Genomic DNA, 17,138 nt, shown 5'->3' with positions numbered 1-17,138 from the left:
GCTTTGCTGTTTTGAAGTTTATCGAATTTTAATATTGATGACATATTTATTAATTCATAGTGGTCATAGAATTATTTCACATGAAGGAGAAAGACTTCCATGTAACGAGGATATCACTATTTTATTTTGCTATCCTGACCAATAGCGCTACACACTCATGATGACACTTCTACGTAGCATAATATTATTGGTCGGTGATAACAAAATAGGGGACCCCGTTGCAACTATGTTTTTCTCCACATGAAGGAATGAGACTCTTGAGGTGGTATTATGATTTTGAAGAACGAACCCATCATGAATTCATCTTTTTTACCTAGTATATCCCACACAAATTTTTAAATTCCAAGTTTTCCATCCAATAAAACCCAACAAAAATTTGCAATAAAATAATTTATCTAGAACAAGGGAATTTTAATAATAAAATTGGTTTCAATTCCAATTCAGGGAATTTAATAAACAACTTATAGTAAACAACTTCAATAAGAATCCAAATTTTGACTCCTCAATCCATAATAGCCTTGTTGCTAATTCCGGTGGCGTCGCGGTTGTCTTGGTCGTCGGTGATAATCAACATATATAGGAAGTTGTTTGTGACATGATTTGAGGGGCCGCGGCTTCTGATCCAAAGCTACGGATCGCCAATGCTTGCAAACTGTGCCAAACCGGATATTGTCGGAGGTTGATGTCAACTTTTCTAGTATCAAATGCAGAACGTGGCTTGGGGGCCATTCTGAATCTAAGGTTGATGATATTGCCTCTGCCATATGTAGGTCGTTAATTTCCTCACACTCAAAAACTCAATCTTCTCCCTTCTCTGTTCAAAACATACCAACAATTAGTACTGGTACGTTTTGCAGGCTTTGACACTTTATTTATATACAATCCCCCAACAATCCTAAACGGCCTAGGAAACTACCAAATAAAGCATCTCAACCCTAGTTTCCCTATAAATAACCCTAATCCTAAACCATGTAGGAAAAGGACACTAGCACGTCACGTGTTACAGATTTAATTTAATTTGTATATGTGTTATTTAATAAATATTTAATTTACATGTTAAGACATGACTTGATCAACAAGCAACTTGACCCTTGAGAGAGAGGGGGAACAACGACAGCATCTCTTAGAAACAAATATTTAGACACAAAGTCTCTCAGTCAACTTCGATCTCAGAGGGCTAATTTAAGTGCATTAATTTCTGGCTAGAAAAGAAGAAAAAAATTGCTTTAGTCATGCAACTGCCTTTTCAAATCCATTAGTTAAATTTTTTTTTACACTAAACTCACATACACAATATGAAAACTAGGATTCGAACCCAGGACCTTGTTTCGAGGAGCATTTACTCCAAACCACTATACTAGTAGGTCTTTTGACAAATCTATTTATCTTAAAAGTGTTCTTTTAAAAACGATTTTTCTTAGCGTTAAACTTGACATTTCAGGAGGGAAATATTTTAAAATGGAACAAAGGTGCATAATTTTATCCAGTGTTTTCAGTGTTTGCTGCTGCCAGTGCCACAGTTTCTTCTATAGCATTGGAAACTTGAAAGAAAAAAAAAAGTGCATACAGGCATGTTGCCAAGAGCCATAACTCTGCCTCTGAAGCCAAAAAACTTGGCATATCGTCCCTACGTCTACTACAGATTCTGAGAAATTGAAAAGCTCTATGAGAATCCCAACCTTGCGATATTTATTTTAGGGACCATTCTCGGTAACACGAGTCCAGCAGCCAATGCAGCTCCAAATAAAGAATGCAACCTCACACAGTAATACTTTGCCATGAATATTTTATGTTTGTCCTGCAAGAAAAAGGAAATTCATGTAAGCAAATCTGCAATCAGTTTAAGGGGGAGTTGTAAGATGTATGTATTCCTTAGTTTCAGATTTAAGGTCATATTTTCGCCAGCCCCAAGCTCGTTGGTGCACTGTTCAAACAGGTCCAGTTTCCTACTAATCATGGTGCAAAACAAACATATTGTGTCATTCCTATTGCTTCAGGGACGAGAGTGAAGTGACACGAATGACATTGTACCCTATTTTTCAGTAACTGCATCTTCATGCACCTTTAGATGCAGTAGGAATCATATAACAGTGAGAACAGAATCAAGAGCAATTTGAATTCTACGCATATGTCGGACGAATTTTCTTTTTGCCATTGTTCTACACAAGTTTAGTACTTACATTGTGGTTTTCTTCAACATAGCTAACCACCAGTCTTGCAATTGGCAAGGTCAGGGCACATAGAAACTGAAAGAAGCCATCCTCAAACTCAGACTGATATATAGAATAGAAACAACTACTAGGCAGAAATGACAGTAAGAAACCTCAATTTCAGTCCCCACCAATAAGCATATAATTTAATAGTTACATATAACTTACAATACAAGTAAAAGGAAGAGCGCTGCTTAGACCAAAGGTGAAAGTGAGAACATAGAGTCCTATAATTGCCAACTTCACTACCACTAATCCTCTTTTCGTGCCAAGCCTAACCTGTATACCAATGCCAATACAAATAAAACAATCAGACCGACGGTACATGATCTCATTTTAGGTTTAAACACATCAGGGCTCAGTTAAGTGTATGTACCAGAGGGGACATTTTTCCTACAGCCTTGTCTCCTTCAATCTGAGTGGCATGACATTCATGTCAGCTATGTATCTGAAATACAATAAGCCCGGAAAGCCCAAAGATTTCTCGAAATAGAAAAATGAAAACTACCTGATGAAAGTGACTACAGAACAGGATTAAGGCTGTTGTTATGCCAATAAGGAGTGATGAAGAAAGAATTGAACCAGTAATGGGAAGATGGACCATTTCCCTGTCAAGACAACCAATATTAATTATCTAAGACTCGCAAAACTTAAATTCAAAACCACGGCAATTTGGTCAAGTTATTTAACCTTGTGCTTCCCTGCAATAAATAAAAAGCTGTAGTAGCGAATGGACCAAATGCTGCAAAGCACAACGGCTCTCCCAATCCTTGGTAACTTAACCGAAATGGTGGACACTGCAACTCAGCATTAGAACAGATGTAAAAAGATGTTGTTTCTGATGCATAGTTGGGAAGTTACGACTGGCCACAAAGCAAGCCATTATGAACAATCAAATTCATTTTGCATTGAATGATTGAAAAGAAAAATATAGACAACAAAAAAAGAGAAGACGTTCGACATCAATAAGATAATAACTTGGAAGTGGTAATGGTACAATGTTGAAATTGGTCACATTGCCAACGCTTGGTTGCATAAACATTCAACAAGCATTCAGCATGAGAAAAAAATGTAGATCACTTTATATTTTGACTACATTTTTTGTGTTTAATCACACAAATATAACATGCATTTCTTTAACATTACCAAACACGCTCAGAAAATTCAGCCTGCTATCAATAATGCACTAAATAAATTAGCTTCTATGGTTAAGTTGCTATTAATCACAGAAACTTAATTCGACACAGAAACAATGGATAGCCTTATCAACACAGCAATTAATTCAACTCTGACTCAAGGGGACGAGCTTTTTCCTTTCCTTCTTCTTTTTCTTATGTGTGTGCGCGAGGCATGCTCGCATGATCCCCCTATGAGTTGGAGTGCTTTTCTAGCCACATTCTCAAGCGTTGCAGCCCCCCGATCGGTTAAGGTAAAAAGTGTTCAGTCCTTAATCAGATCCTTTTGGTATCATCTAAGCTTTTGTTTGTTTCCATAGCTACCAAAATAAGGATCTCAAATTGCATGAGCAATATAAGAGAACTCTCTCTGCCATTTTTTGGCCTGAAGAGAACTCTCCCTTTTAAAATTGTTAATTTCCGAAAGATTGCCTCCAAACAACAACATAAATTTTTTCATAATAGAACAAACCCTAACAACTCCAGATCTTAAATAACTACAAAGCAACAAAACATTGGGGAAATACCAAGAATAGTAAGACTCCACATACAGCAAAAGATTACTCCTATGTATTATGCTGCTGTGAGTGTTGCATCACTATCCAAGATTGACTTGAATATTTTGTCTGCTAAAGTAGATCATCAAAGATACAGATTTCTTTTTTTCAGATTAATATAATTCATCTCATAGGCATCATTCTACATACCTGATATATATAACCACACATGATTGCACAAGCGAGTAATAATATTGCACGCATATTTCCTGCCTCAAAAGATACCCAAGCAAGCCCCAAGAAGCCAAGAGCAAGTAACAAGTAGGCAGCAACAAGAGTGCCTGTACGGCTTAGGGAGCACATTACCAAACAAAATAGGCAATTAATATTGGACATGACAACACAAGATTGGGGGGAAAAACAGACAAACTAAATTCACTAATATAGAAGGCAGAAAAATAAAATTTACCTGCCCACCAGATTTACAACTGATTCTTTCTTATCTTTATCAGCTCCTGTATCGAAATCGTAAACATCGTTGCTGCAAGTTGACGAATACAAGAATTTTAACAGTCCAGGAGAAAGGAGTAAACACATTTATGATATCAAGGTAATGAGCAGTCTGCCAATGGTCGACATCTTAGAGGGTAGCAAAATCATATGGAGAAACTCATAACCTGAGCGTCTAGTTACTGATCTTCATGTTTTAGGCCAACACACTTTTCATGGTAAGGATATGATATATACCCATCTAGGCCATAGGGAGGCAAGGCAAGTTATCATGCTAAGGATATGATATCTACAGCATCTCAAGAAAGCTTATCTGAACATATGCATTTTGTGAAATAGACTCTGTATGGCCTTTCCACTACATTAACCTGCCATGTATGTATGCATCCCCAAAACATAGTATGCTTGTGTGGTTGATGTAGGAAAATTTGGTCCATCACAAAAAAACTAACTCATGAAATATAATTTGTCAATTTCAGATCCATGGTCAAGCTTGCTTAGATTCAAGTTATACTCAAACTTACTCTGGGAAGTATTTACTATGTATACCTTAGGTTGAGCCAAGTGATGATAAGAACCGAGGAAACCAAAAGAACAGAATAATGCCAAGCTGAAAACATGCCTGTCTGCAAATAAGCAGCTGCACTACCTACCTATTTAAGAAAGCAAGTCGGTGAAGATAGTCAGCACGAGGCAAGGAAGTGTATATCATTCAGAGCATATTGAAGAAAGCGAAAAGTGTAATAGAAGTGACTGCATTATATTAAAAGCAACAGAAACAAAATTGTAAGTCGAAGGTTATACGTGTCTGTAAGAGACTCAAGAGAGAAGGAGCTATGCCACTAAGCACCCCAAGGAGTGCTATACTTTAAACTTAAGAGGAAGTGATGAAAGAGAGGACATAATATATTCATGAGTTAAACCTGAAAAATTGTAATTTATGCTCATAGAATGAAACATTCTAGTGGAAGTTAGTCCCTTATGTGCTGTTATAATACATGTACATGCTCATTGGATGTCTCAGCCATAGAAAAAAAAAAGGAAAGAAGTTATAATACATACATCCGTTCCAGATCATTCTTAAATGATCTGTTTTCCTTTTTTGCTATTTCAAAGGCTGGCAACTGAAAATTTGGATTCACTCCCAAACCAACGATCAAGGGTTCATCTTTTTCGAATAGGATTTCTTAAGTCACAGTATTTTCCCTATATTGATAGGCAAGTTCACCTTTGTAAATTTTCGTGAAGTGTTTCTCAACATCTGCAAGAAGTATTAGACTGGCCTTCTATTTGGCGAACACAGTAAGACTGTATCGATGAATACTATATAAAACATGGCACGTGCATATAGAGAAAGAACGATGTATATTCAACTGTTGTGGTTCTACGAACAATACACACACAAATATATATATATATATATATATATATTTATATATACAGAAAAAAGGGTTCACTTGATCAAGAATGCATCATATCAACCTAACAATCATGCTCTTTATGAATCTTACTAGAAACAGAGCTTTATGCATTAAAAGGACTCACAGTGAGAGGAACCAATGCAACGGAGTATATTGGTAACTTTATTGCCCTCCATATCAAGGTTGTTTTAGAAATATCCACTTCTTTATTCTCTTCACGGATAGTGTTAGAATAGTCCGCCTTATTGTTGACAAAGGCCTGTCCACAATATTGCCACTGTTTAGCCTCTAATTCTCTTCTACAAACCCTATGGAAAACTCTTTGAGCATTACAGGAGAAACAGGACAATCTTCCACAGCCTCCATAAGACCTGAGATATGAGAAATGTCAGTAATTGGATAACGAGATAACATCAGACACGTCAGCTATTCATATTACATCCAAATTAAGCTGAATTGCTATTTGCAGTTAGGTTCAAAAGAAACTAATAAGCAAATTATAATATCAACTTCTTAAAGACAAAAATCTTAACCACATAGCAAGAAGAAGGGAAAACAGATTGACAAAAAGTACATTATCTTTTCATCCAGACTCAGAAATCACAAAAACCAAGCACCCAAATTGCAGAAAAGTTATTATATTGGAACTTGCCTTTTGGAGACTATCTGCTTCAGGTGGTACTCATTTAGTTTTGTCAGACCAAACCCAGTGTTAAGATTGCAGAATGTGGTTGCCATCTGTTATCTACAATCAAGGGAAAGATAATTGTAATTCTTATACAAACATATGTATATGACTAAATCACCAAAATAACCCAAAGCAGCCTACAAATACAACAAACTGACTAGTGCAAGCTCAGACTTTGGTTTTCCGTATTCCAAGATGAGAATTTGAAGCCAACCCACAACCCCATTTGACTTAAAACTAGTTTACAAAGCATAGATTAGAGCTGGAACACTAAAAAATGTAGGCAAATGTTCTCCTAAAAAATAGTTTAAAACATAGAAAAATCTCAGCAGAAAGAAAAAAGATCAAATACAAAGGAAGACAGCTCTTCTGCTAGAACAAGGAAAAAGTAGGAGCGAAGACCTTGGTTCTAGCTTGGGGGTCAAGGTTGTAGAAGCAGCAACTGCAGCATCATATTTGGGTTCTTATTTTTGATTCAGTAGCTTCCTTCACTTACCTGAGAGTTCACTTCAGAGTCTCTTAGACTCACCATCGCTGAGTCACCAACAAAATCTTAGCATGGGATAAGATAACTGTAGTCTCTGTCTGTCTGGTTTGTCCAAATGCCACATCAGATAATTATAGCTGGATTTTACGTTTCTTTTAAAGGGAAAATCTTTATTGAAAGAAAAAAAAAAACCAATTTTGCCCTAAAAACAAAACTTAAGAAAAAAAAATTGGCAGGCGTGGGTTGAGCCAGTTGTCTATGGTAGTGAGTTGCTCCCTTCCACTCGAGTTTGAGTCTCGTAAATAATTTAAATTAGAAACAAATTAAACTATCGTTTGTATACAAATTTTTAAAAAAAGAATAAAATTGAAACACCCTTATATGCTGGGCGTCAACACCGCTCCGTCCTCTCCGTGAGCGACGCAATCCTCTCGTTATAATGAAGGACAAGATATTTGTCAATTTAAGTGACAAAATGAAAAAAAGGGATCAAAGTTAGCAAGTAATCATAAAAGAAGAAAATATTAAGGGTGGGTATCGAAACCACAAAATCAAACTAAATCGAGCCCGAAAAAATCGCGTTGATTAAAAAAATCAAAATTGGCACAAAAATGGGTCCGATTTTGATTTTCCACCTCCACAAACTAGACCGATATATTTATATATTTAATAAATGTGGCAAGATTGTAATTTGTTATGATGGAGGATTGCAGTTCTGAAGATGGATTGTAATTTGTTATGTTGTGCTGTGTTGGATTGTAATTTGGTTGCATTTTTTTTTCCTTTTTGTTGTATTAAAAGTTTGCTGGATGATGAATTTGGGCTTGGGCCTACTAGAGAATGAATGTTGACAAGTTGTGTTAGGAAAAATGAATTCTACTGGGCTTAAGATAAGGCTGAAAAACAAGAGAAAGTGAAATGAAATGGGCTCCAGCATGTTTTACTGACTAAAATTTTGGGCTAAGGCCCAAACTAGAAAACCGCAAGAATCAAATCAGAATCGGGCAAGTTTGGATTGGTTCGCTCTTCTAATGATTTTTGGCCTAAATTGAACCGATGCTCTTTTTTGGTTTGGGTTTTGGTTTTAGTGAAGAACCAGACCGTGTTGAGTCTTTAAGAAATATTATGTTTGTTTTTTGTCAAACGAAAATATTATGTTTAAGAATCAAGTCTTGTGCTAGAAAAAAAGAAAAAGCTTATCATTGGGATTTTCTTGTTATCTCAGCAGCTTTCAAGTAAAATGATTGTTTGTGTTATAAAATAGACAGAGTATGAAAGTACAATTGGTATTACAATGATAGAATTTTCTCTCTTGGATAAAACTTTCCAACTCTCAAATTTCTCTCACTTTTCTCTTCGGATTAGTGTATCTTCTTCTTCAATTGAGGATCCCTTTATAGGGAAAGTTACAAGAGCAAAGCAGTTAATGCTTTGCGGAAGAATTGGAGGTGAAAACATTTCATCGACCAAAAACACTGTTTCACTTACATCAATCTACTATTGCATGCACAAAAAGTCTTCCTTGCTACATCCACATACACGTTTCACAACACTCCCCCTTGGATGTCAGCAAGTCCGAGATTAATTATCTCATTAAAACCTTGCTAAGACAAACCCCAGTGGAAAAAAACTTAAGTGAAGGAAAAAGAGTACAACTTTGTTTGGGACTTGATACAGAGTTGGACACGCTTATGTTGCCTCGTTAAGTTAGGAAAAACACAGTGGGAAAAACCTTAGTCGAAGGAAAAAGAGTACAATGCGCATATGTCTTGTGTTAGAGAACTCTAGAATGCTCCCCCTGATTTACGCATACTTTAATTCGGTTGCTTGCTGAGTTGACGTAATCTGATACCATGCACTAGCTTTTGAAATGTACATTTTGGCAAAGATTTGGTGAAGAGGTCTACCAGGTTATTGGTTGAACAGATTTGTCTGACTTCGATTTCTTAACTCTTCTGAAGCTCGTGTGTGTAGAAAAACTTTGGTGATATATGCTTGGTTCTGTCACCCTTAATGTATCCTCCTTTGATTTGAGCAATGCAAGCTGCATTGTCTTCATTCAAGATGGTTGGAGTGTCTGTTGCTGAGGGTAGGGCACCTGTGCTTCAGATGTGATGGATCACTGACCTTAACCAAACACATTCGCGACTGGCTTAATGGAGGGCAAGTATTTATGAGTGATTGGAAGATGTAGCAATCGACGTTTGTTTTGTTGAGCGCCATGGGAGTGCAGTACCTCCACATGAAAACATATACCTAGTTTGTGAGCGACCTTTATGCTGATCAGAGAGGTATCCTGCATCAGTATATCCAACAAGACTAGGGGCATTGCTTGATTCACTGGAATAGAATAAGCTCATGTTTGTTATCCCAGGAAGATATCATAGAATACGTTTGATGCCGGTCCAATGTCGATTTGTTGGAGTAGAGCTGTATCTTGCTAACAAATTTACTGAAAATACTATGTCTGGTCTAGTATATTGTGCTAAGTACAATAAAGTATCTATTGCACTAAGATATGACACTTCTGGGCCAAGAATCATTTCATCATCCCTTTTTGGATGGATCTTTCTTAGTGTCAAGGGACCGAATAACCATTGGGGTGCTAAGTGGATGAGCCTTATCCATGACAAATCACTTCAATACTTTTTCAGTATAATTTGATTGATGAACCAACATCCCACTAGCACTATGCTCAATCTGCAAATCAGACAATACTTTGTCTTCCCAAGGTTTTTCATCTCGAATTCGTATTTGAGATAATCGGCAGTCTTTTGGAGTTATTCAGGAGTTCTGACTAGATTCATATCATCGACATATGCTGCCACTATCACAAACCCATACTTTAATTTCTTAATAAACACACATGGGCAAATATGATCATTTCTGTATCCTTCCTTAAGTAAATACTTACTGAGGCGATTGTACCACATTCATCTAGATGGCTTTAGCCCATACAATGATCGTCTCAATTTAATTGAAAACATGCCTCATGGTTTATTGGTGGCTGCTTCAGGCAACTTAAGTTCTTCCAGGACTTTCATGTATATATCTGTATCCAGTTCCCCATACAGAGATGTGGTAATGACATCCATAAATCTCATGTCAAGTTTTTCTAAAACCATCAAATTTATTAAGTAACGGAACATAATTGCGTCCATTACGGGAAAGTATGTCTCCTCATAATCAATCCCAGGGCTTTGTGAAAAACCTTGCACAACGAGCCGCGCTTTATACCTTGCGATCTCATTTTTCTCATTGCACTTTCTTGTAAATACCCACTTGTGACACAGAGTTCACATTGGATAGAGTTGGAGCAATAGGTCCAAAAACACTCTTTTTTTCCAAAGAATTTAATTATGCCTGGATTGCATCTTTCTACTTGGGCCAATCTTATCTCTGTGTGCATTCATCTACAGAGCAAGGCTTAATATCATCATCTTTCATGATCTCAGTAGCCATTGAGAATGAAAATATATTATAAATGATCATCTCATTTCTATTCCACAATTCATTAGTCAATGCATAATTTATGGAGATTTCTTGATTTTCACTGATAGGACCCGCCCCGAATTCCTCGGAACCCAAGACGAATCCTATGGAAATTTAGACATCACACCAATGCCAGACCCACTTACTAATACCATAGCCTCTTTTCCCAAATTAAGGAAAAAGGGGCAGGAGACTTTCTGTCGAAATTTTGGCAGAGTCTCTCCTGAAAAATGGACATTTCTAAAAAAATTTAAACTTGTTAAAACTCAATCGGCAGCATGCCCAAGTTAATAACAGGCAATTTACATAATAGGCCTCTGGCCATACAATCAACCTAACATGGCGATAACAGAGAATAACTAATAGAAATCATTTTACAAATGAAACAGAGTTCAACATAAGTAGAAATAGATAAAGAATGCCTTACACAATCTTGGGCTTCAGGTCATTGACAAATTCAAAACCAAACTTAGCAACTCTAATAAATAAGATTCGATCCCAATGACCAAATTAAAGTCCACAAATATGGTTTATCTCAAGAGTCTCAACCCGAAAACGAATTCACACACACACACACACATACACACACATATATATATATATATATATATATAAATACACCCACCTCTCATAATCATCATGTACTAAGGAAAAACAATCCAATCCGGGGATCGTTTGACTAGACCACATGGAGGAATCCTCAACAACTGTGGCCAGTGATGAGCCGTCCAACCGGGGGACTGGGCTAACCAGCGCGCACAACAGAATCCTCAATACTCATGCGCTTGTGACAAGTCTTACGTGCGCAGACTAACCAACTATCCATTTCCATGTATTCAAGTATCCATGTCCACTGTTTCCAAGTATTAGTTACAACTACGATTTGGGCTCACTACGTGTCTACGGACTCATTTCGGCATGATCTACGTCATGTTATGGTACCATTCATTTCCCCAAAATCCTTCCGGATTAAAAAGTGACCAAAATACCCCTATCTCCGAGGGCAAAATTGTAATTTCATAAATAAATAAATAAATAAAATTAAATGAATAATTAAATTTGGGTCGGGATGTTACATTCACATACCATTGCCACTTTAGGGGCATTTGTCTCACCAAGGATATTTTCCTTTTCAGGAAATACTTGTGCCTCTTCTAGGGTATTTCAATCATGAATTGTGGGTTCTCTATTCATTTCATTTGGATTCATTTTGGCCATCGACTTCCTTTTTCAAGGAACTGAATCATTTGAGCCTAGTAGCCTGCCATGCTTCAGGCGTGCAATAGATGAATCATTTGCTGGCACATTGTTTTGTCTATTAGAGTAGCTCTATCGAGGAGCCCAAGCTAGGGCAATGAGGCAGCCCAAGCCAAAAAGTGCATTCCAGCGGGCATTTTTTGCCCGAGTTGGGTGTGGGTCCCACGAAGCTTGGCTGGCCGCGGGTCAAAATTTTTTTACCATTGGACCGTGCATTTTAGGAGCCAACGGTAAAAAAAATTTGAACTTCCGTGCACTATGTCAGCCTTGTTGTTCGCCAATGGCTAGAAGACATGTGTCCTTGTCTAGGAGCTCCAATCGGATTTTGTGCATGCGCCAACGGTAAAAAAAAAAAATTTGAACTTTCGTGCACTGACGTCAACCAATGGCTAGAAGACACGTGTCGTTGTCTGGACACTCCGATCGGATTTTCTCCTCCAATCCAATAGTTGCCCTTTTTTTTTTTGGCAATAAAATTATGAAAAAATTATGATTTTTTTTAATAGAAAATATACGAAAAAATTATGGAATTTTTTCTATAAATACCTACCAATACTCTTCACTCTCAACACCAAATCCTTATACATTTTCTTCTACTTCTACTATTATTCACTTTCTACTCAACATTTTATTCACTTTCAAATTGTGTTTTTATTTATCATCTTATGGCTTCTTCTATCGAAACTGGAGGGGCGTGGAGCACCATGGAAGATGTTTTGTTGTGCGAGTGTTGGGTCCAAATTAGTCATCATCCCGTCACGGGCAATGAGATAAAATTCTCTCATATATGGAGAAACATTCATGCCGAATTTTCTGAAAGATCGGGATCGACTCGTACGGAAATGACATTGTCTAGTAGGTGGAAAATTCTTAATAAAGAGTTGAGAAATGGAGAGATGCCTTGGCAAAAGCAAGGGACAACCATAGAATAGGGGAAACTCTTAGCAACGAGGTAAATTATTTGTAATTTTCGTTTTATTAATTTTAATGTCCTAATTTTTTTTATAATGTTTCTTGCATTCTCAATATTTTGTTAATATTTCTAGCATAAACAATATTTTGTTAATATTTCTTACATAAACAATATTTTGTTAGTATTTCTTGCATTTCCAATATTTTTTTAATGTGTCTTGCATTTTCAATATTTTGTTCATATTTCTTGCATTTCCAATATTTTGTTAATATTTCTTGCATTTCCAATATTTTTTTAATGTTTCTTGCATTTCCAATATTTTGTAAATGTTTCTTGCATTTTTTTTATTTTTTTATAAATAGATTAAGCAAGCACAAATGTGGCTTGATGCTATTGGGTAGGGAAAAAAAAATTTCAACCATGACCAATGTTGGGAGGTGGTGAAGAATTTTTCGAGATTGAATTATTCCAACGAGTCCAACCGTTGTGTTGAATGAGACTCCACTACATGATTCACTGGCATTGGATTCGCCTATGTATTCCCCGATAAGTCAAGACTCACCCATCAAAAAGAGGCCACGGCCTAATGGTCGAAGGGCGGCGAAGGCGAAGAGAGGGAGTAATTATAGCAATAAGACATCAAATTTTTTTGAGAAAAGTGCAAGGCAGAGCACCATGAGAATTGAAATAGACATCAAAACCCAAGAAGACGAGAGGGCAATTCAAGTAGAATATGCAAAAGAAAGGGAGTATGTACGCAAAGAAAACATTGACAAGAAGGATCGGGAAACCATGACCATGGATACAAGCCATATGTCCCCTGAAACAAAACAATTTTGGAAGCTAGAACGAAGGGATGTTATGAGAAGAAGACTTTTCTGTGACGATGGACCTAGCAACATGGATTGGTTAAATGATCAAAACCATTAAGTTAGTTTGCTTGCCTTTTATTTCATTGTATTTTAATGTTTTGTTTAAAAACATAGTTGTAATTCGTGTATTTTATTTAATTAATAGTAATTCTTAATTACTTGTATTGGTTTTCTTTGAGTGAATAAAGAAAGCATTCAATAAAATACATTTTTATTCAAAACATTCCATACATCAAACAAAACATAATTAAAAAAAATACCACAACCAAAGCATAACTATACAAAAAACCACAACCAAAGCATAACAAAAAATAAAACATAAACTAAGCATGATTAAAAATAAAACTTCTTTACTTCACTTCATTCACCGTCATTGCCTTTCACCGCCCATAGATGCTCCATCAAGTCAGCTTGACGTGTTGCATGAATATAAGACGTTTGTATCTCCGCATATCGATCAATCATACAGGTCATGAAACGACCGTCCCTAACCAACGGTTCATGCTCCAATGGTTCTCCATGTGGCCCCATGGGCCTTTTATAAATTCTTGTCAAGGCCGCGTTCATGGGATCCGGTTTGTACACGTCTGCAGCATCGTAATCATACTCATCCTCCACAATTATGTTATGGAGAATGATGCAAGTCATCATTATGCTCCTCAGCACCTCCTCATCAAACAGACGCCCTGTACCCCTAATAATAAGCCACTGGGCTTGGAGATACCAAAACACCTCTCCACATCTTTTCTGTAACCCTCTTGATAGGTAGCAAATAATTTTTGCTTCTCGGATCGGGGATGCAGAATTGATTTCACAAATGTGGTCCATCTCGGGTAGATGCCATCTGCTAGATAATACCCATTGTGGTAGATGGTATTGTTGATTTCATAGGTGATATTCTGGCTTCACCTCTCAAAACATCGTTGAACACCGGTGATTGACCCAGCACGTTCAAGTCGTTTTGAGATCCAGCAACTCCAAAGAAGGCATGCCAAACCCATATATTGAATCCAGTAATGGCTTCGAGGATGATACTTGTTTGCCTTTTCCTATTTTCATAATCTCCTTGCCAGGCAGTTGGGCAATTCTTTCATTGCAAGTGTATGCAGTCGATGCTACCAATCATTCTTGGAAATCCTCGAGCTTCAGCTTTTTGCAGAAGCCATTGGAGGTTCCTGGGCGTAGGTTTGTGCAGGTAGTCCATGGTGTACAGAATTTCGACTGTAGCAAAAAATCTTACCAAGCTCTCTAAAGTAGTGGACTTCCCTTTCCAGGCAATCTCATCCACCTGATCAGCAAATGAACCATACGCTAGCATTCGTATAATAGCTATAAGCTTTTGCTTCGGAAGAAGTCCCAAAACCCCAATAGCATAACACTTTTGAACAAACTATGCATCATAATTGCAAATATCATGCATGACTTTATTGAACAAATGGGGTTGCATTCTATATCGCCTTCGAACATCAACATTAGAGTACAGAGAAGTTGGGATAAAATGATATTCCAAAAGATTATTACCTCGAGAATGCCTATGTCTGTCCACATTCGGGCCACAACTGACTTGTGAACCACAGCGGTGGGCTTGGTTTTCTTCATCAAGCAAAGCCACTACTATTGTAACTTGTTGATCTTGTTCTCTCTACACCTTTTTGTGTTCAGCTCGTCTACGCCTTCTTTCATTAGTTTCTCGCTCTTTCCTCTCCAAGCATCTTCTCATGTCTGACATTGAGAATGAAGTATGAATTCTAAAATATGAGAAATGAAAATATAGAGAAAATCTGGTGTGAGAGATATGAGGTGAGCCTCTGGTTTTATAGAAAAATTTAGGCAGATAGAGATTACATGTGGAGCGATTTTAGAGGGTGAAATTCTTATCTGAAATTTGGATTTTGAAATTTGAAATTTATCTAAAATTTGAATCCGAAAATTTTATTTGGTTTTATAATAAATATTGACACGTACGAACCCAAAAATCTTATCCGAAAATATTATCCAAATTAATTGTTTAGGTAAAAAAAAAAAACAAAAAATAAATAGTATTTGCCATTTGTCATGGCAACGGGTGGAAACACACATTGTTTTTTGCAACGGCAGCCACTATTCATGTGAATAGTATCTGCCCTAGCCCTCCCCCATCCCCCCTTCTAGCCATTTGCCATGGCAAATGGCTGGAGTTGCTCTTATGTGTCAATCTTTGTAGCTCTATTTGCAGCTGGGATATGTAATTTTGTCACTTTTATTGCATCATTAAATGCATCTAGCATTTCATTGGCAATACTTTAAAGATGAATGATCCTCCTCACTTCATTCTCGCATTGAGTGGTACTAGGATCAAGATGAAACAAAGTGGGCACATCCCATGATAATTCACGTCGTTCTTCTGGAACGAGTTGCCTTGTTGTTCTTCAGGAACATATTTTTCTCCTCCTAATAGTGGGAAAATTGTCTCATGAAAATGACAGGACCATACCCAAATTCCCCCTCGAAACTCATGTCGAATCTTGTTACTCGACTGGCTCCTGAACGATGCTGGACCCACTACTAACTTTACATCTCTCACTCCTACTTTTAAGAAAAATGGATCGAGACTTCTTCCGAAATTTCGGCAGAGTCTCCTCTGTAAAAATGGACTTTTAATAAATTAACACCTACTAATAATGACAATCTAATAATCCCAACTGGCAGCACACACAATTTTCACTTGGCCTCCGGCCTCAAATTCAGTCTTAAGTGGGAAATATCAGAGCAACTACTGAAGTTAAATTTACAAAGTTTCCAAATAAACAACGAAAACGGAAAATTAAGTTTCCCACTAGGAGTTACAAGGACTTTACCGACACTGAAGTAGCTTACGTGGTTGTCCGAACTCTGAGCTATCTACTTCCCGGGGGCGTAAAATAATAAAAGTGTGAGTGGACAAAAAGAAAGTTTTTCTCGAAAGTAGTTATACAGAACATACTAGCCCCTCTATTTTCGTAAATCTTTGATAAATACTTATGTAGGTAAAACAACCTCGAAACTAACTGTAAAGTAAAGTTCGATTAACCAACCTTGTATTTCAAATAACAATTAAATCCAAAACATCGAGTAACTCAAAAATATAATTCAACAAAAATAAAGTTTCAAATCATTCTTCAAAACTATTGCCTGGTCAACAAGTCAACTTTCTTTAGTGTGCGAGCGTGCCACTGCTAGTAATGAAAAATCCTAGCAGACTTCGAAAATAGAGAACTTGCACCCCAAGTTACTGATTTCTAAACAAGCAAATGTGAATTTGGGTGAGGAATATCTCCCAAGTAAGTTCTTTTCTTGCCTCAGACTAGTGAGGACTTCACAATTTTTCACAGTACAATATTGGTAGTTATGGTCAGAATAAATGATGAGAAAATGAACTATTTTTAGGCAGAACTGCCATTTACAAAACTCAGAAGGGAAAAACCAACTCTAGAAAGACAAAAAGAAGGTTGGACTTCCATTTCTGCATGGATAGATGCTTCTGATCAGGGCTGGACTGGGTATGCCTGTGCTGGACTGGACTGTCAGCAACTTCAACTGTCAAGTTTCAGTTGTAAATCGATACCAACGTTCGAGTTTGGCAGAGCTTTAATCTATT

At 37.0% G+C, this 17,138-nt stretch overlaps 1 protein-coding gene across 2 annotated transcripts; it reads right to left on the bottom strand.

The window, feature by feature from the left end:
* LOC18768593 (2-carboxy-1,4-naphthoquinone phytyltransferase, chloroplastic) lies at window positions 1,419–7,322 on the bottom strand. 2 transcript variants are annotated; one of them, XM_007200134.2, is made up of 12 exons: window positions 6,904–7,322; window positions 6,466–6,551; window positions 5,938–6,184; window positions 4,942–5,045; window positions 4,352–4,423; window positions 4,093–4,231; window positions 2,901–3,007; window positions 2,719–2,818; window positions 2,587–2,625; window positions 2,379–2,489; window positions 2,181–2,246; window positions 1,419–1,798 (listed from the first exon to the last, which is right to left on the bottom strand). In XM_007200134.2, the coding sequence occupies exons 2-12, from the start codon at window positions 6,549–6,551 to the stop codon at window positions 1,664–1,666; spliced, it is 1,206 nt and encodes a 401-aa protein (XP_007200196.1). In that variant the 5' UTR covers window positions 6,904–7,322; the 3' UTR covers window positions 1,419–1,663. The 2 variants fall into 2 exon arrangements, with proteins under 2 accessions (XP_007200196.1, XP_020409357.1); XM_020553768.1 differs by having other exon boundaries at window positions 6,466–6,558; window positions 6,904–7,318.

This window comes from Prunus persica, chromosome G8 (genome assembly GCF_000346465.2).
Source record: "Prunus persica cultivar Lovell chromosome G8, Prunus_persica_NCBIv2, whole genome shotgun sequence".
Taxonomy (NCBI): Eukaryota; Viridiplantae; Streptophyta; class Magnoliopsida; order Rosales; family Rosaceae; genus Prunus; species Prunus persica.
This window is presented reverse-complemented; position numbering and strand designations above follow the sequence as displayed.